The sequence below is a fragment of the Gymnogyps californianus genome, chromosome 1 (assembly GCF_018139145.2).
Source record: "Gymnogyps californianus isolate 813 chromosome 1, ASM1813914v2, whole genome shotgun sequence".
In the NCBI taxonomy this organism is placed as follows: Eukaryota; Metazoa; Chordata; class Aves; order Accipitriformes; family Cathartidae; genus Gymnogyps; species Gymnogyps californianus.
Window position 1 is genome coordinate 133,824,519 of NC_059471.1, and position 21,567 is coordinate 133,846,085.

Sequence of the window (21,567 nt, forward strand, 5' to 3'; positions counted from 1 at the left end):
TTATTTTTGGCAATAAGAGGACTGAACAGAATATGCAAACTGGAAATCAAAAAGCCTTGCTTTTCCTTGACATCTATTAGGATGACATGCACAAACACAGAAAAAGAGTATGAAATATATTAATGTGCAGCTCTGCATCCTAAGATACGGGCAATCAAATCTCTTGCTTCAGTAAGTACTGAGATCAGGGGTCATGAAGGAAACTTGTTTTCCCCCCACAATACAACACTGCTTAATTGCTTAGATGCATAGAAGTCTTTAATTTTCTTCAGCAACAACAGGTTGCCCTAAATAGGGTCAAGAAAGGTCTTGGTACAACAGTTCCAATTAGAGCTAGCAAATGAGTATAGCCAAAGGCATTTGGCAAATAAGAATATGATAGATTCCTACCATATCATTAATCTGATCAAAAAGGGTTTACATAATTAAGTAAAAAAATCTTGGCCACCAAGTAACAATTTCAACAGAAAACTGCATTGAAAAGCAATAAATAGACAAATCAACCAGGATACAGATCAGCTGAGCATGACTTACCCTTATACATGGCTTGAAAAAGTAGAGGAGGGTAAGATAGGGAATGGCCATGGACTTTTCAGAGAACAGGCTAACTGTATGGGCTCGTTAACCACAGGTCGTGAAGTGGAGAAGAGCTTCTATGCAGCATGATGCTGGGCATGAAGTATCAGCATTCTCAGAGGAATGCTGTTACTTCAGTAAGGAAGTGCAACAGATGAAGGTAAGTTTTACCTTCCATTACTCCTGCATTACTATGAATGCAAGTAAAAAAGGGCTAACTTCTCTTAGAGCAACATCTTACAACTATTACACAACTGTACACAGAATCTTCACGCACACACACAACCATATAGCTATTTGCAGCCATCATTAAAATAATTGGATTATTTCATTTTATTTCATAAAAACCCTAACAATAATGCTAACAAATACTGTATTAAAATGATGGCTATCTACCTTTTTGGATTGCTTTCTAGCCAGAATGCTTGCTCAGCATTCACTCTTCACTTCTGCAATCTTCATCCCTTTAGAAGGCCACGTGTGCATGATAGCCTCCTGTTACATTATCTGTGAATTTAATTGCACAAAACTCAGTGCACTTTCTTTGAAAAGTACTATTCATGACTTCCCAAGACTCCTTTCCAATCACAGCAATGGCATACACTCCTATGGAGTGTAAAAGTAGCAAGGTAAGTCCTCCACCCTGGCCTAAGAACCTCAAACAAAATGTTTTTCAAAGTGGCAAGACTGCATGTGCTAAACAAAATGCCAGGCTTCACCATGAAGACTTTGGTCTGCTTGGACAACTCCCATTATTGGGAAGCAAGCAAATAGAAACTTCCTTTCATAAGGACAACTCAGCTACTAAGAGCAATAGGATGAAACTTCCAAAATCCTCCTAGCTAATACCTATTACTGTTGTATCAGTGAGCAGCACCCCCACTGAAAGGTACACACTATATCCTTTTTCTCTCCTTCGCAAGTACTCTCCTCTAACAGATGGTCAGTTTACATGTGGTAAAGATTCACTGTACTTAAAAACTCCATTCTCATTAGCCATCCGCCAAGAATACGACAGCTCTGGCTCACTTTTTCTGATGAGTATATGCCTCATTTCATGGTAAAAAGCAGCCAGGAAAACAAAAAACACAGTCAATTTCTACACTGGGGTTGTGTGGAGGGGCTGGATTGCAGATCTCCAGGAGACAGCCAGAGAGACCATTCACCAATGCTGGGAACCCTGGCGTGGGGATCAAGACAGACCCTAGTAATCAGCATGTGAAGTTCATCTGTCTTCTGGAAGGATTCACAGAGTGTGATTCATATTCCCTTCACCTTTCGATTACTTTTCTCATTTCAAGAGCTCTGACCACATTTACAATCAACTGCTCTACAATTATTTTTGGAACACAACAATCACAAACTAGAGAGACATTAGCAGGACTCTGGCTTTATAAAGGCACAGATTTACTGCTTCCCCCTTCCTGCAATTCCTCTCCTCTCCAGCTGGAAAAGCCAGAGGGACAACACAGAGATGAATCACCTTTTTCAAGAGTCATTTACCTTCCGCAGACCATTCTGGATTCAGCATCACTTCAGAATGGAGACATTGTGGACTACTGGAAGTGTCTGCAGAATTAGTGACTTCAAAAATCTCTAACACCCTAGAAAGACCATCATCATCTAGAGGTCCTAAGGGGAGGAAGAACAGTATTGCTGTCAAGACCTTTAATCAGGCCTCTGGAGACACCTCTGGAGGTTCAATTCTCAGCTCTTTCATAAATCACTCTCTAACTTTATATTCCAGCTCACCTTCTGTAAATATATATGGAGAAGTATTTCCCACTTCAGATCACAAACTCTCAGCTGCTGGGAGCACTTTTTACTGTCTTTTCATTCAGAATCTCATCAAGCAAAGCCTCAGTTGCTGAGTGGTATCCTGAGATGGTACTTTCTGCACATGGCAACATAGGCAGAGCCCCACTGTGCTCCACTCTAGGTTACCTGCAGGGTCCCAAAAGGAGTAGTAGACTCACATAGACAGAATAATATAAGTTAAAGCTTCCTCCCAGGACAAATTTCTTGGCTGGCAGGTACATACTATGTACCAGGGCTTAAGTTAGTTTTAGGCTTCTCTTCGCAGCTCACCTATCAATTTTTCACTTACTTCAAACTTCCCATGAGCCTAGCAAAAACCTGACGGCAACAACCTGTCTCAGATCGTTCTGCAACTGAGTATTTGTGACCCATAAGCAAGTCAGTAAAAAGCAGCTATTTTCTACTGCCAGGTCTGACTCCTGGGCAGAAAATTATAATTATCAAGACAAGATTATTTTATGTGGCAGTGATGACACACAATCCCTCTCACAGGGAGCTCTATTTTCCATTTCAAGCAAATAGATTTTCTGTCCTGAGCATCACAAATTTAAACCACTCATATTCCCCAGTGTTTTGCATTGAGCATGCCTCTCTTCCAAAGGGCAACGTCAAAAAGCAGTAGGGAGGTCCAGTGTTACATTACATCTCAATATTTTTGCATCAGTCGTGTTTGGTTTGCAGTTATCATACAGTTTTGTATGATTTTTTTTTCTGCTGACTCTGAACCCTGATATATCAGCCTTGGGTTTTAAAGACAAGCTGAGCTATTTTCTTCTGTCACACTTTCACTAATAGCAACACTTTTGCAGGCAAGTTCTGTTCTTCGAGAAGTTGGTGTAGTTCTACTGTGCAGGGTCTCATTTACTCAACAAAGCCACTATTTCTGTGAAACATGCAGATCTGCTCCTGGGCTGGGTAAGCACTAAAAGGACGAGAAGTGAAAAGCTCTCCAAGTTACCTCAGTCACCAAAGTCAATAGACATGACTATATACATCACAGGTGGCCAACTTCTAGCATTTGAGCCATGTATGGCTTGAATACTGCGTGCAGATGACACTCATGGGTTAGCCCTATCCGACTACATACCCAGGTTAGCCTCATGCAGCAACACAGCAAAGGGACCTATAAGAAGTTGTGGTCACCTCACACTCCTGAATTACTTATAGAAATCCCCTTCCCCAGAGCTCTCCTAAGTATGAGGTATGTACCCTGTGGCATTCCACTGCTGAGAAGTTTAATTCAAGTCTCATAGGTTTGGAAGAGCTGGACACCTATAAGACACAAATGGCTGCATTAAGTGTCACTTTTATACAGTTCTCAGACCACAAGCAACATAGCTAATAAAATGTCATCTCATCTGCTTGCTACTCCAGAGGTCATTACAACTACAGCAAAAAATAAAAGGGGGCGAAAAAAGCAGAGAGATGATCTATAGAGACAGGGGACTTGACTAGAAGGGAAGAGAAGTACACAGTGCTACTCAGGTCTGCCATGTCTTCCCACATAACCCTGGTTAGGACAGTCAAACCCTCCGTATCTCAGGTGCCTACCTTGTATTCCTTAATAAAGGGCTTTGAAATTTGAAGAAGAAAGGTGTCTTAACACTCCTTGTCCCGATCTTCATCTTGGATTTTTTGTTAGTTTTCCTTTCAGGAGGGTTAGCACAGGAAAAGTATTAGGCTTCTCCTGAGTCTTGACTTTATTTATTTATTTATTTATTTGACTTATGCTCATTAAAGGCAGCAGTAGAAAGCAATTTGCACACAACCACAAAGCAAACCCAGTATCTCCCAGGTCCTTCGGCTCTTCTCACTTTTGACCCCTCATTTTTGCTTAGGAAATGAAAAAACTACAAGATCTTTCATCTACAGCACAGATAAGCACAATGTAAGACACTCTCATGCTTCCCTCTGCCAGTATATCTCAAACTTATTTGGAAGGCATCATTACCAGGCATCTTTTTGTGAGCAAATCTGTTAAAGGAAACCTCTGTAAAGAAATTGCCTCAAGGCTACAGTTCAGTGGTAGCTGTGGCAGTGTTCCTGTGCTGTTGGCTTGCACTCACTCTGGAAAGTCCCCATGAAGTCATGAATAAATGGAGCTCTTTATGCTTTTGCCACAGGATCACATGGGCGTATCAGTCCAGAATGAGTAGGAATCTCTTTTACAAAACCACGCTATTCTGAAGATAGAAGAATGGATTCATTTAAGCAGGTCTTCTCAATTCAGTACCTTTGAATAAGAACTGTTAAATAAAAGCTCATGTCATTTGTCAGCTGAAATGTATTTTCTACCCTTATTCCTATATTTGAATGACTAGGCTCTGAAAACAACTTTTAAGTCTCTTCCTAATTAATACCTTAAACAGAGATCACATGGAGTCATGTGACTTAAGAGTTTTTGCTTAATGCCAAAGACATTTTAAATTAAGTCTCCCACTAAATGACAGACAACTCTATTCATAAAAAAAGAAAACAACAACAACAACAACAAAACAATAAAAAAATCTAGAACAAGTCCATGTGCCCTGGGAGTCTGCAAATGGAAACATCCTTGTCATTAATCACTCAGACACAGCCATACTAAACTGAATACTCAAGCTAAGATCCATCTCACTTTGCTTTAGCCATCTACAAAGCAACAATTTAGAAGCTCTTGTAATCATGTTTACCTGTCTGATCTGAAGTATCCACATTAGAACAAGTTTAACCAACTCTGTCAACTACGAAGGGAGCTTTTGGGGAATCTCTCAGATACAGCATCCATAGCACAGATCTCCATAGCAGATATCTCTTAGCACAGATAGATAATTAAGGCAAGATGACTCCTGTCCATGGAGCTGGAAAGACAACTGAGTTTTCAAGACACAAAGAATTGTCACAAGCTGTTCAGAGCAAGCTTAACAAATCCTCAGGCACTAGCATCTGGCCAGTCACTGAATAGGGTACCAGGCATTCAGGAGTTTGAAAACTGGCCATCAACCCATTCTTCTTTCAAAGAGCTGACTTCAGTAGCAGCAAAGCCCAGCCAGTGATGAAAGCTTTCAAAAATCCTACTTTTGATTATGGATGTTCGAGTTCAGGACTTCCCTTGAAGTTGTTGGTTTGGTGGTTTTTTTGGTTGTCCGTTTCATTGGGGTTTTTTGCAATTGATGGCTCAGGTATCATTTTCTAAAAATGGATCTCAGATAGGACTAGAGTACAAGGCTTGATTTTCGAAGTATTTGCACAAGTGTTAAAAAATAACAACTTTACTGAAAACAATACAGTCTATGAAAAAGGCATATTTTAATGGACTCAACTATTGTCAAGTACTCAAAAACAATTTAAGTTAGGCATATTCATGACCAAGAGTACTGAGTCTTTCTCCAATGCCCACTGTTTCACCCTCGAGAACCAAAAATATTTGCATCCTCTTCTTGCTCCTTCTTCCTGGAGCGCTAGGCAAAAGGCTGCCTCTGCTCAGTCTCAAAGAGATGAGCTGTGCCTTATCATTAAAACAATCTCAAAATCGATCATGTGCAATGTCAGGCTCTCTATCTGTGTTTCTTAACCATTTTTAGATTAAAATAATGGGACAGCTAACTTAAGCAAAACAAGCACTACAAACACTACCTGATCCTTTAGAGGAAAAATAATTCAGGGTCCATGAGCACAGTGATGACATTGTCATGTCTCTGTGGCAAGCTCTGTGCTCCCAAGGTTTTTTCTTTCAAGCATACGTTCCTGATTCTGTACACTGCCTTTTGTTTCAGCACTGCTGTGCTCATTCCAGCCCTAAGACATATCTTAAGTCTATATAGTCTACATAATCCTAAGCAGCCATAATTCAATAAGCCTGTTTTTCCTCTTCATGCTATTGGGTCTGAACATTTTCTCTGCTAAACCTGCCCACAACACATCCTATAACACAGATAACCTTGAGCTGACTACCCAGAAAATACATTGCATCAATGACCAGACATAAATCTGCACTGATACTGCAGTAAAAAGAGCCACTGCTGAAATGAATGTCACATCAGGTTGCAGTCTTGGAAGAACAGACAGAAGTAGGAGACACTACAGGGCAGAAACAATGAAGGAAGACGCCTCCCTCTCTCCCCCAAGCTGCAATGAAGCAAAAAATTATGCCAGAGACTGTCATTAAAGTGGTATTGTAATTACAGCTTCTAGAAACTTTTACCAATAAGTTGAGGACAGAAAGAAGGTTCTTTAGAAGGTGCTGAGCTTCTTTCAACAGAAAACAGAAAAAAATCTACCAATTATCCACTCAAAAATCTGAAGTCACATCAGAGAACTGTGTGCATGCAGGCACACTGCTATCAGATTTATAAAAGTGGTGCCTCACACAAGTGCAGATGAACCCTCTCAGCTTTCTCTGATGGAGGCTGGGAAAGAAAGCAAATAAGCCAGCAGCCGTTATTTCTCAGAAACCTGATCACAACCTCATAAGGATCTTTGCTTCTCCCACTCAGTTACTCAAATTTTGAATCACAAAAGGGCAGGTACAACATTAGTACCAGCAAGGCTGGGCATGGAGAACAGATAGGTTGGTGTACAGCAGTGGGCAGTAACAAATTGTGTGTTGTGGATTCTGACAAAAGAAAAGAGGAGGAAGAGACTAGGGGGGACAGAAGGGAAGAAATGAAGGATGCTTTTATCCTCCGCATTTCTTTATGATGCACATAGTAAAGCTTTAAAAGACAAAAATACTTCTCTGTATATGTTCCCACAAGTAAGAGACCATATAGAATTACAATAGTGTTGTTTCCCTCCTTTTATATTAATTTTATGCACATCCTTCTTGAATTTGTTTGTTGGAGAACTCTTGGTATATCCAGAATCAGAATCTCCTAATTGCGGTTGTAAGAGTTCTTGAATAATAAAGAAACAGAAACCATTCAGATCCAAACAAGAAGTTCTTCCTCCTTTCCATTGCTCTGGCTCCACTCCCCTATCTTCCTGCTGTGCTGTAATGCTATCTGTTCTTTCGCACTCCTGAGAGTCTCACAAGATGCAGGAACTGTGACAGCCAATACCTACGGAAGAGCTATACACAGAACCACAAAACAAGGTGGGACACCACCAAAAAATACCAACATCAGGGATACAGGAGATAAGGACAACCTCGAGGAAGAAAAAGTCTTTTCCCACCTTTTGCATGTCACCTTTTGAGATAAATAATAGGGAATGCTGCAAAGAAATAAGTTTCATGAGAAACAGGGTGGGAAGCACAAAAAGAAAAAACAATCAGTGGTTAAGAACCAGAAAAATTAGAAGTAACAATTTAAATATCAGTGAAATTTCTGATAATGTGTCTAATTGTATGGCACAGAAGAAAATTCATCCTTAACTTTCTAATTTGGATTTATGGGGGAAGTATATAATTCAGTGGATCTTCAGCATGTAACATACAGCAAGTATTTATGCTTTCCAAAAGCATGCGCTGCTCCAACCAGGATATGCCATTTGGAATAGGTTGGAGGGAACTCATTAAATCACTTGTTTATTATTCACACTACAGGAATGTGAATTCTATTGGCAAAATGAATCAATCAGACAGCAAAGAGCTATTCTCTGGAGTCTTCATTAATCAGCCCGACAAGCTGTCACTAAGGATTGGGTCAGGCTCATAACATAGCATCCAACTAGTGGGGAAAAAAATCCCCGAGACTGCTGAAATAGGGAACAGTTCACCCATTTAAAGTTGTCCCCAGAGGCTTATGTCAACCATTTATTACTGCTCACACACAGCTGCAGAAGCTTTTAAGCGAGAAACCTGCATTCTTGGACGTTCCAGAACTACGTGTGTTGTGGAAACATGCTTGATCCCAGCTACTTCTGTGAGGACAAGCAAGATGAAGTATCCTGAAAGAAACACTGTTTGGCTCTAATATAGCCCTCTGAAGAAAACACATTCAGGAACTTGAAAAAGGACTAAAACTAGGACACATGTCAGAACAGATACACTGTTGGGAAACACACAGAGTTGTCATGCAGTCTGCACTTCAATAAAACGTTTAAAAAAACCACCACCTCTAATTTCTACAGATTATTTTTCATACAGACACATTGTTTTCAAGGTTTAGCTGTTCCATGACCTCCCTCAATGTAAGTCTAAAACATAAATTATCATTTTAAAAAATGCCACGCATGAGAATACACAAAAAATTTAGCTTTTTATTAAAAAAAAACCAAACCAAAACCCCACAACCATTAACCCACCCCACCCCCAGCCCCGGTAAAAATCATGAACTCCTAAAATCTCATGATTCTGAGATATACACCCTTAATGAGACTAAACATAACAGAGCAAACAAGCACTAGCTGAACTGCAGGAGCCCTGACCAGACCAGAAATAAAAGTACTGTGGAAGAAAAAAAGCAGTCAGCAGTTCCAATAAATACTGTGAAGCAGTGTAACACATATAGCAATGCATAAAATCAATATACTGTACTAGAGAACACAATCATACACTGCGGCTGCTTGGATGGGGGAGTGATAAGATCAATGTTTTTGTTCTTGTCAGCACTTGCACCAACTGTACATTCAAGCTGGATGGAATTTAAAACTAACTATGACTTACAGTGACACAGCTGCAGGATGGGCTACAAAAACCGCTCAATGGCTCAAAGAAGCACAAGTGTTTTAGCTGAAGTGTACTTCAGGAGAGGCTACAAGGGAAGGCAGTCAGATCCGCTCTCAGAGCGAAAAACAATAAAAGGATGGAAGTGTTTAATTGCAGCAATGTAATATGAGTGTAAATGCTCAGAAGTGAGGAAGAAAAGATTTCTGTCCTCACAATAAAGCTTCTTCATCTCACTGAACTCTACATGGAGTGCTGTGCATGCTGCTGCTCTAAATTTGATGTTAAAAGCTACACCACAGTACACCGGGACAGGATAAATATTAGTATAACCATTTAAATCCAGCCCCAGGCTGCATTGGCAAGACTATATCCAGCAGATCAAGGGATGTGATTATACCACTCAGCACTTGTTAGACCACGCTTGGGACTACTGTGTCCAGGTTTGGTCGTCCCAGCTCAAGAAATTGGAGAGCATCCAGCAGAGTGCCACCAAGACAAACAATGGACACAGGTTGCTTCAGGGAAAATTTTGGTGTGGCTATAAGAAAAACTGAGAACAAATTGAATGAATTGAGAACAATTAAACATTGGAATAGATTACCAAGAGAAATGGTGGAATCTCTCTTGCTATAAATACTCAAGGCTGAGCTTGACAGGGCCTTGTGTAACATAATCTAAGGCCTTGCTTTCAACAGAAGGTTGGACCAGATGTTTTCTAGAGGTTCCTACCAACCTAGAATTTTTCTATGATTCTATGATCTAAACATATGCTATGCTAAGCACTGCTAAACACTACTTTCGCAGTAACCTCATTTTAAATTAGAATTTCTCTGATTTTTCTTCCCATTCCAGTAATAAAATAAAATAAAATAAATAAAACCAACAATGATAAGCAGAAAGGAGGAGAGTGCACTGTTTTTCAGAATATCTGTCAGCATCTATTGAAATTATCAAGCACTAGGCTTAAAAGGAAGTGTCCTTTCGCAGAATACATAATTAAACAAGTCAACTTACTGTCTGGAGAATTTAGGAAGGCCATAGGATAAATGACTGAAAGGAGTTCCATGAATTTGTTCAATTCCTTTAGTGTGTATTAAGCATTCTTTACAATCTACTTTCAAAGACAGGATATACAAACTTTTGGTCTGATCCAACATATCCAGTTTTACATTTGAGCCTCATGAATGGGAGATAAATCAAACCACTAGAAGTCAAACATAGTAGTCTTTAACTGTCTTAACTTGTAACCCCACTACAGTTTATTTGGATCATCAATTTAAATGCTCACAGCAGAATGACAGAAACCTTACCACTAACATCTAATAAATCATAAAGCACAAGAATGATTTATTCCAACTAAGTTGTAAATGGAAGAACAGGCTAAGAATCAAAACAAGGAGAAAATCCAACAATAGTGCCAGCTTCCATTTCTACCTAAAGGCAGAAAGAGTTAAAATTCCCAAGAAAATGGGATTCCAACCTGCCAAAGTAACAGACAGCTCTATCACATGAACGTCATACATCATAACCACCTCCACAGGTCACTTCTATGAGCAGAGTAGATAACACCTAAAAAAAGCCTAAATAAACACAAAAATAATAAAACAGGATCAAAGATAACACTAGCTATCTGCATTTTAAGGTACATCCCATAAGACACAAAACCAATGTTGCACTGAAAGACATAAACCTAACATCCTCCCAGATGCTGACAGTGGGGAAAAAAGATCCCACCCAGAGAGCTCTTTTTACATTCCACATGCTGAAAAAGCCATTAGAGCAAACATTGCTCTGACAGTAGAAGACAAACATATGGCTTGAGGGGCTATGGAAAGTAGGAAGAATTGTTACTGCTAGACATGCAACAGGAAACTTTTTCATCTTCTTATCTTTACCTTCTGTAAGTGTTAAATACAATGTTGGTTTATTTATTTATCATTTATGGAATTATTTTATCAGCTGGTTTCGAGTCATAAAAAAAATATTACAGTGGACACCATAAAGAGAGACATCCCATAGCAAAGTCTTCACCTTGACTGATATCTATTCGATGACAATCTGAAGAAGAGAACTTCAGTTTTCTTAGTGACACTTTGCAGGTGGTGGGGAGATTTGGATTTATGTTATGTGTCATGAGAAAACTTCCACTCTTCTAGGTACTTCTGGAAGTCAGTGACATGCCAGATCTCTGGAGTACACAGCCAAATAAAAGGATGGTTTACAGGTCCTAAATCTGAAAGGAGTTTTGTGCCTGTGGACCATGCTGCACAAGCACGTGGAGTTCAGAGGTGGCTTGCCTGCATCAAGTCTCTCACAAGGCATGGTGCATAACAGATGGCCTGTTGCTTAAGACACTTACCAAGGACTTTAGAGATCCAGATTCAATTTCAGTTTAACTTTGTACAAGTCTCTTAGTAGGACACATCTACACCATGGATATAGACAGATTTAAGCTGTCTCTGCCCAAGCTAATCTGGAAATGAAAGTGCAGGGAAGACCGCTGCAAAGACACCCAAGCTCGAGACAGGTGACAGGCAGGATTTCTGAGCTCATGGGCAATGCCATGCAGAGCTCAACACAAGCCTACGCGTGCTGAACTGCGCTGCATGTGGACTTGCTAGTTCTGGTCTCCAACAGCTCTCAGCCCTCTACTCTCTGCTCCACTGCAGACATTCTCTTTGTTTTGGTGGCTCAGCTTTCCATCTGTATCAGGAGGATAAAAGCACAGCCCATACCTACAAGGTGTCAAGAGGATAAATATATTAAGTGGTCCTAAGGCACTCTGGGATTACGGCAACAGATGTAATGTCAATTCCTTAAAGCAGAGAAAATGGAGATGACAGGGCAATCAAAACTCTAAGGAAAGAGCAATTGAGAACATAAAGTTTATTTTTTTCTAATTTAACTGCATCTTGGAATCCAGAGGACACTGCAGAAGAAAAGGCACTCTGGGACACAGCAATGGCTAAATGAAGTGGAAAAAGGGGGACGGGGGGGCCACATAAGTACAGAACAGTAAGATTCTTAACCATCAATTTAGTTTAAAACTACTATGAAATGAGACAAAATGAGATGTTTACATTTCTGAATTACAATCCATTGACAGACAGCTCTCTTACCTGCTTAAGTTCATAACTGGTTGGAAACTCTCCAAGACAATACAGAGGAAGCAATGAGTCTTGTGAAGAACCCACGTTACTCAGCAGTGACACAGCTACTAACAAAATGTAAGTATTCAGCAGTATCATTTAAAGAAAAGTGTGCTTAATACATCAGTCAAGAAGCCTAAAAGAACAAACCTCTGATTCAGAAGTAGCCCTTCTAGTAACTTTCAGTTCTCTAAGATAGCAAATTAAGCGAGAAAATTTGATTGAATGGTACAGTGCCAATTCTTTTCCCTCTGTTTCATTTTTGCATCATTTCAGACTCAGTGATTGTACATTGCGATATACAGAGATGATTATACATGACAGAATTACTCCAAGTTAACTGCTTCCACTCTTAAGCATTACACACATTATTTGCCAAGTAAACTGCTTGGTTTAAGTTAACATGCTTTGCATCACATGTGCAGCATGGTAGAAACGTGCACACAAGCAACTAATGCATCTCTGCTAATGACTAGTAATTCGTTAAGCTGATGAACCCCTACAGCTTATAGTCATCTGTTCATAATCTTACCTTCATCCATAGCTCATGATTGTCTTGCTTTAGTCTTCTTCACCATAAAAAAATTAAAAACCATTAAACCCCACTTATTTTAGTAAAAAGAAATACTTATCAGTCACAACTCCTTACAGTGTTAGAAATTAATAATTCTGTAAGTAACAAATGATTAGCATACCAGTTTCTGCTGGTTTTAATTTCTTGCAGCAACTCTCAATACATGACATACACTTCTAAGAATCAACAGTAATGTGATCATTTTCTACTGCAGACCTACAATTTGTACCTACAGCAGTAGAAATTGTACCAGAATGCACACAAAACAGAAGTATGGAGAAATCCACAAAAAAAATAAAAAAAGATACAAATTCAATCTCTGATGCCTCATGACTTGCCAGTGCTACATGGGAAGACAGACATACAGACACTAGTTTAATGTATTTTCAAAACTATGTATCCCTGGTGCATTGATTAGAAACAGGACAAGGGGTTTTCATTCAGGAGAGTCAGAAGACAGGCAAAAAGACAGGAGTACCAAATGCAGCTTGCAATGAGGATCAAGTAGATTCAACAAGAAACCATGGGTACAGAATTCCTTCCCCACTAAAAAAGAAGCAGTATTTGCAAACATTATTAATTCTTTTGACTGTGAAAAGTTAATTCTCATTTACTGCATTTAACAACAAAAACACAGCAAACACAAGGAGGCAAAGAAAGAAATGAAAGAAATGGTAAGCTAGTCATTCTGTGCTTCAGCGTGCATCCCCTTCCAAGGGGATGCAAGGGGTAACCAGCAGCTCTGTGTTGTCAGACAGCACAGAGGCTCTGGGTGAGAAACGAGACAAGAGAGCCAGCATGTTAACTGTGATACTAAACACTTAAAGATGGGTTCGGAATGGTTACTAAGATTGTAGGGACTTGGCTATGCCTTGATTAAGGACAACGACAAACATTGCCTGGATGTATTGTAACCCTGTGGAAAACCTAACCCTATCTGCATTACCTGAGCCGTGATAAATCTATTGTCCATGGTGCCAAGTTTTGAGAGACATTATTGAAGATGAGCTGCAGATGACTTTTAAAATTCAAACTGGCAGCAGGTCCCAAGAATTTTCACAATCCCTGCTACAATGGATGGAGTAGTTAAATGAAAAAGGTTTGGCCAGCCATGTGAACTTTGGCCCAGCTCAAGAAAAGCGGGAAGAAAGAAGAACGATCGTCCCAGTCAAATTTCCAAACACCTGGAAGTTCAGTTATCTCTGCTGAATAAATTCAGCAATTTAAGTTGTTCCTAAGCAGCAAGAGACTGAGCTGAATGGAGGTCTGAGTTGATTTAAAGCTAATTTGTTTCAGAAAGTTGTGAAATTGCTTTGAGTTCAGTGCCTGCAGTCATTTCTGTAAAGTGATATTAAAATGATTAAGTTTGATGTAACAAGTCCCCAACAAGTTCAGCAAACATTCATTGTTTAATAACACACCTTCAGCCATATTAGGTGCCTTTACTTTGGAAGGTGTGGTTTATTTATTTCTGCAAGATATTTAAAGCAAAGCCCAAGATATCCAGCAGAGTTCCTCCTTTGATTCACAGTTTCCATGAGTTGCTGAAAGACTGGGTAACATTACAAATTATATGGGATAAACACAGAGGAGCTACTAAGTAGAGTATACCATATTATCTGTGGCAACTTGGCTGCCCATTAGGAACATCCTAACTTTATGTATAGCAAACGCCCAATTAACCAAACTTTACTTTCCACAAATTGGACTGCATCCTCCCATCTTTTCTACCCAGGTCTCGTTCTGTGTCAGCAGCATTTAAATAAGCAAATTAGATGCCTCCTCAGACAGCCAGATAATGGAGTTACAAGCTCATCCTCTACTCACATGAGGAAGATTATACCCCTTTGGATCAGCCTCTTGCAGACTTACTTACCTGGAAGGTAGCAGGAACAGACAAAAAGGGAGCATGCTAACCAAGGCCCAATCAAGCAGCTTACTGATATGTTCTGCATGGGTCTAGGAGTCCAGAGGTAAGTAAGAACCATTACAGTTACTAAGCTTATTCAAAGTTAAAAATAATTGTACCCCATGATTATAACCATCGCTTTATAAAAGTTGATATCATCATCGTTTTTAAAAGGTAGGGGAATTGAGACACAGAAGGCTGAAGAAATTTGCTTAAGGTCATGCAGCCAGAGGATATGAGGAATAGAACCTGAGTCATGTATTTAAAGAAAGATTTAACTCTGGGAGTACGGGGGGGCAGGGAGGGCTGGAGGGGAGTAATTTGGTTTTCAGTTTGAAATTCTTATTCTGCTTCTCACTTTCAATGACTATAAACCTCCTCATACAGAAATGATTAAACTATGTCCAGAAGGCTATATGATAACAGATGTATACAACAAATATGTTTTTTCAGTCATGAATCAACTCATTGTTTGTCCAAAATAACAGACACAAATGGCTCTCACACCTACCTACAGCTAGAATAAAAACACTTCCACACTGAAGGAAAACAAAAATAATTAAAAAAAAAAAAAACCACACCAAAAAAATAAAACAACCTGAATAGAATATGGTGTTAGGAAAGAGCAGTTAGTGAGAAGAATACTGTGAAAAATGCCATATCGGATGTCTTCCCTATCAAGTTGAAACAGCTTAGACCCTAAAACCAGTTATGGGGCCCTTGCCATCTGGATTAACCAGTCTAACTCAGTTCTGAAGCAAACCTCGTTATTTTAAATTAAAGCTAGTCTCAGGCCTCAAATAATGTTTGAATATTATTCTGTAATGTCATTGTACAGGTTTTTAAATGGACTTTATTTATGTCGTATTCATTAGGACACCACACCGTTTGAACTAAATATTACCTTTCCTTCTCGTCCCAGCCAAAATCTTGACATCCTAAAAAGTTTATCCAATTGTTCTCCCCCACTGAGGTGCATGTTTGCACAGGCACACCAACAGTGCTATACCATTTGGAGGAGAAACTAAGAGCTGCAATCTTTTTCACAGCTTATCGAATCCCTACTAAAAACTGAATTCTTCCTGCTAATGTGACTGAAAACATTAGCTTTTCCCAGATTTCACTGTCTTGCTTATTTTGTTTGGGATTTTTTGTTTGTTTTGGGTTTTTTGCTTTGTTTGTTTGAGGGTGTTTTGTTTTGTTTTGTGTGTGTTTGTTTTTGAGTAGTCTTACTTTCACAGGATTGTACCACAACTGTCACCGCACTGCTGACTTATGTCAGTAGAGTCAAAATACAACAGAAGTAAATATCACTATTATGTCAAGAGACAAGCATCCCAGGGTCACTCACTGTCTCTCCCTGTCATTACTCCCTGTGTTAGAAAATGGGGAATATCAGATAATGCAGCCAGGGGGAAGACAACAAAAAAGAGAGAATTTGAATGTGTTTCCTGTTCTAAGCTGTCTGTAGTTAGCAATTTTGTTCTCATTTCAGGGACAAACTGTCCACCCCTTAAACCTCAGAGATTAACTTTCAGTTATGCATAGGGACAAAGTCTCTTCACAAGATTTAACTGTCTGTCCAACAGGTTCAGTTAAGCATTAAAGCTTTGTACTTCAAACTAAACAGTGCACTATAGTATACATTCCACTTTGGTATAAATAAGTATGAACTACCTTATACAAACCATTCTAAAATTCTTAGCTGCTTTACAGTACCAATAGCTCTGACAGCAGCCAGACCCAGAGAATGGACATGCTCCCTTTCTTTTAGTCTGATCTGAGACTTTAGTAAAAGTGACCTGCATGGCTGCTGTACTACGGTCTTTATGCTCACTGACAAACACACGACATTGTTTTTAATCTACAGGAAAAAATATTAGTTACTCCCGCTATAAGATGAAATCAGACAAATAATTAACGCAGAAAAATACTCTTCAGGAGCAATAGTCTTTATCCATTATTTTAATAACAGAGTATCAGTGAAAAATTTGCTGTATTTGACTTTTTGCTGCTACTTCTGGACCAGAAAGTTTCCAGCTCATCTTTTTCTCTTCCAGTCTTATGTTTTAGTGAAAGGAAAATGCTCCCAACCTATTATAAAATTTACTTTGAAACCAAATATTAAATATCTGAATTTGTAAATTTGACTCCATTTAACTTAGATAAATGATAACTTCTGCTTATAATTATACCATTAATAAATAGGTATTATTCCTATCAGATTTTTTTTGTAGTAGTTTAAATATAAACAATTTAACAAATAAATCACATTAAGGATCTTCTTGACTATACTTAGCTTTTCCTTAGCTCTTCCTGAAACACAGAAGATCAGAGATTTAATAATCTTGCCATATATCCCCCCTAATAAAATGCATTTTATATTAAAATTAAGCATTGCTAAAATCTAACAAGATGTGTATTATGAATGCTTCACTGTATGCGGACTCATTAACCCTAGTTAAATCAATAGAACAACCCAAAATCTAACCATGACCACTGTCTACTTGCAAAGTTATCGAAACTTCAGTAGAGCACTTATTCCTGTCACTTCAAAATTTCCCTTTTAGGATCCTATGAAATTCTCATTTCACAAGTGAAATTTCTTTTAAAAATTTATGTTTTATAGAATTTCCATTTTATAGCCAGTAAGATTTTCTGATACATTTTGAGAAAATAATTATTGTAATCCTTTTCTCTAATAAAACAATGAAGTGAAATCTACCCTAGGAAGTCATATACCCTAATTACCATTCTTGACAATTAAGTTGCTATCTGTAGAAGAAAAAATCAGTATTTTATTTCTTCTGCAGAGCTATATTGTCTACTTTGCAATCTCCATATGTTTGCACATAAATATTCTTGAAGGCAAACTAAATCAACTAACATTTGTAGCTGCCCAGTCCCTTTGCAAAACATATTATGCACTTAGGATGAATTCAGTGTAAATTATCATCCTAGCCACACAATTAAATACTATAAGCTTCCTTAACCCTCAGCTCAGACTTTCCTAATCTCTAAAAGAAAGCAATGCCAGATGGTCAAGAACAACTGCAAAGAATCAGAGGGCCACAGAGAAATACCTGAAGCTCTCAGTGATATGGTGGAGAAACACCTTCTGTTTCAGCTTACTGCTGGGCCCCACTCAGATCAATTTGCTTTGCAGAATTCATATGCGATCCTTCCACATTAACTAATACACATGCTACTAATTTTCAAAAACTGTATTTTGTTGTCATGAATCTAATTCACAAACACTGAATTCTTGCTGGGCAGAAACAATGCACCACCTCTTTATCGTAGTTATCACAGCGACAGTATGTTTGCTATATAACGACAGAGAGAATCCACTAACCACTGCACTTCTCCATCACTTTCAAACATATACCTGCGTATACATATATATGTATATATATTAAAATATATAATATATATACTATATAAAAATAATGTGTATGATATATAATATACATATATAATTGGTCTTCAAATATATATGAGCTGGCTGCCAGGCTGAAGGAGTAGTACAGCTCACTGTTCCATGAGGGACAGATCAGGTCCCAGCCTGTGGGGGGACCCTGTGTCAAGAAGCAAATAATGGAAAAAGAGTCCTCTTCTTCTATAGAAGAACATCGTTCTTTGGGCCAACACTGACAATCGTTCAAGACAACAGTGCCCAGCATTCTGGGAGGCCAAAGGGTACCACCAGTCTTCATTTTCAGAGGAAGCATCTCAGAAACACCATTTTACTATGGCAGAACAACACTTCCCATGAGACGGGCTTTCTGCTACCGCAGGCTCAGAACAATGTAGCTTTGTGGCAAGCAAGCTGGTCAGCCAGATTGCCTACTGCAGCTGTACAGCTGCTAGAGTGGCACCTGTTTAAAGACTCCCTGAAACACAGTTTTTCCACCTCTGTTTCCAGTTGCCTAAATCGGTTCCTGTATAAAAGAAAAAAACAAACCCAAACAAACGCTTCTTGGCTTTGTCAGAAGGTAACAGTGTGGAAGTGGTCTCCTCGCCTCTGAAAACCAAGGAGTCTCATTCTGCTTTGAATTACACGTTCAGAAAATTTCATGCTTAAAAATTAGTCTTCTCTTTTTAAAAATAAATCACCTTGCATTACAAAAGATGACAGTCACTGCTCAAGAGCAGGCCACAACTTCATGGTTTTGGACTTGGGTTTCTTAACAGAAATTCAGAAGGAAGTAATGAGAACAGGCAAACCTGGGAACGGAAAAAACGGGTTAAGACGACAGACAGTACTGAAATAGAAGGGAGTGCTTCAGGACAGGGTAGGAGCAGAGGGCACTGGCAGAGCTGTGTGGGGAGCCCAGGGCTGGGCTAGCAGGAGAGTTCAGGGCAGGAGTGAGAGATACTGCAAGTGCACAGTGTCAGCAAAGAGCACATAACAGAGCCAAACATCCAAAACCTGTCAGATAGCCGTAGTAGAACTAATGTAGAGTCCAGGTACGAAGCCAGAGGCAGCAAACTACAGAACGCCTGCCTGTAGCATGCCTCATTCTAGCTTGTGTTCCCATGAGTAAAAAGAGATTATATTAAAAAAAAAATAAGAATCTAGCAAGACTGCAGTCCTCTGGAAGGATGCATGGGAACATCAAGACTGGTTTGCAAAATTGAGTATAAGCCAGCTAAAGTGAAGAAAGGGGGACTTCTGAACAATTTAAACCAGGCTGGTGGATCAAATTTCTGTTGTAAACTGCTTTGAAAAGTACGTGACATCTTGCATTTAGCATTTTTCTATAATCTCTCAGACTCACCATTCCAGAGTATAATTTTCATTCTGTATAGCCTGATTCATACAAAAAGCATTTTTAGACTATTAGACAGAGATGTGGTGACAAAAGTTTAATAACAGAAAGAAAAGTGGTATAAGCCTCACAACAAAAGACATGGTGGGGAGGGCATAAAGGGGATTAAGAGGTAAGAGTAAGAGTTGAAGAAGCACAGGGCACTAGAGAACTGTTCCAGATGGCAGGCTAGTTTTAACCTAAGAAGGAATGTGTTTGTATAAAAGTCCAGTGGGAGCTGAGCAGACAGAGATGAGTACACAGATGAGGTCTGAAATATTTTTGCAAGTTCAAGGAATGGAAAAATGGACTCTGAAGGTCTGATGCAAAGTCAGGAAAATTGCTACTTGGGAAGGAGATAAAAGCAAAGAAAGATATTGCATCTAAGGAGGTAAGGGGTAAGACATACCTAATGACTGATCACAGAGGACATGAGTAACGGTATCAGAAAAAAGCTGTTCCAAAATTAATCACAGCATATAGCATATGAAAAAAATACTTCCAAGGTGTCAAAATAATGCAGCATTGGGTCAAATAGCCAGTTTGATATAAATCTGGTGTGTTCAAAGTGATTTATTCCAGAAATAGTTAAGGCAACTTTCTGGTAGGGTTTGTGTATAGAAAAGAAAAAAAATTTAAAAAATCACAAGTGAACTTTGATCATATGTTCTTCAGTGACCAGTTCTACCTTTCTATTTAAGACACCCACAAGTTTAGTGATTGTAGCATTTCAGTCTATTACTGATAAAAGCTCACCGTTGTGTGAGTGGTTCAACACTGTACCAAATCTCCCATTAACTCTTGCTCTTAAAGGTTATTTCGGTAAGTGGGTCAAGATAAACAGAGAAGCTACTAGTAAGACTCCTAATTTAAACAATGGTATCTCTACACCAGAGGCAGCTTATCTGAACTAGACTGTTAATGCCCCTTTTTCCAAAATAAATCCAGGGATGGTGTTTCCATTTATTTATGAAGCATACTGTATATTTCTGGATCACAACCACGAATTATTTTGTTCACGTACCCAAGCTTTGCAACCATTAGGAAAGCAGTGACCTTTAATTTCAAACTAAGCAAACCATTTCATATTGGGCTATATTCATGCATACTCAGTATTTCAATTAGCTTGTGATTTCCTTAACAATACTGTTCACTCAAGAATGCCTAGCTGCCACATGACTTAACTTTTCCTTCCTCCCTCCCTTGTACGTGACAATACTTTGCTCAAAGTAGCCATTACGCTTTTAACGTGCTTGCTGAGGCATTGTTACAACTCCTCATGCCTCTTGGCTGATGGAGGAAAATCAATTTTGATCCCTCAGAAACAAGTGGAAGTCTCCAACTTCACACACCAACGTGGACAACTGCAGCTGAAACTGAATCCAGATTAATTCACCATTCCAGTCATTTCACGTTTATGCTGATACCTTAAGAGGTTAGAACATACATGATTTATTGTTTTTAATGGGAGAAATGGGACAGAACTTCCTTCAAATGAAAAAGCAGTTTCTCAAATGAAGTTTACAAAAAGCAAATGAGATTTATAGTGACAATGAGAATGTACTTCAAATTTAAATTAACCTGCAGCTTAATGCAACGCAAGGTATTACAACAGAATGCAAAAATCCTGTCACTGCAGGATTTTAATGCTGCAATAATTCTGCTCTTCCTTAAAGGGCAACAATTCTGCCCTTTCTTTGATAAGCCAGTTCAAAACACGTATTAGAACAGCAAGTTTGAGGAATTAGTAGCCAAACTACAGTAACCAGGCAGTAATAAAGATATAGAAAGCATGTACATTTTCCCAGTAGACACAAGTTTAACACTGAAAATATTCCAAGCAGGTATGAGAGAGAGGGAGGGGAGGGGGGAACTTACTGTACTGCTTCAAAGATGCACTATACACATAATGCAGCAGTACAGGATACACTATCAAATGAAGGCAACTGAAAAGGCAGTACTCACCCAAAATATTAAATTGAAAAGGAACATCATGTATTTCAAACAACACAGGCAGCCTCTTGCCATGTTGCACTTCTTAAATTCTAAAAGGAAAACAAAGGATAGATCCAGGTAAAAGACCACGTATTTGCTGCCTTTGGGTGCACTGTATTTGTCACTTTTTACGCCAGTCCCAGTCC

The 21,567-nt window shown here is 39.0% G+C and overlaps 1 protein-coding gene across 2 annotated transcripts in view; it reads right to left on the minus strand.

The window, feature by feature from the left end:
- The window catches only part of TSPAN9 (tetraspanin 9), a 200,123-nt gene that overhangs the window by 91,244 nt on the left and 87,312 nt on the right, over nt 1-21,567 (minus strand). For both annotated transcript variants that reach the window (XM_050898445.1, XM_050898435.1), the window contains one exon: nt 21,392-21,471. In XM_050898445.1, the coding sequence (XP_050754402.1) occupies nt 21,392-21,454 (63 nt within the window). In that variant the 5' untranslated portion in view covers nt 21,455-21,471. The remainder of the gene's footprint in view (nt 1-21,391; nt 21,472-21,567) is intronic.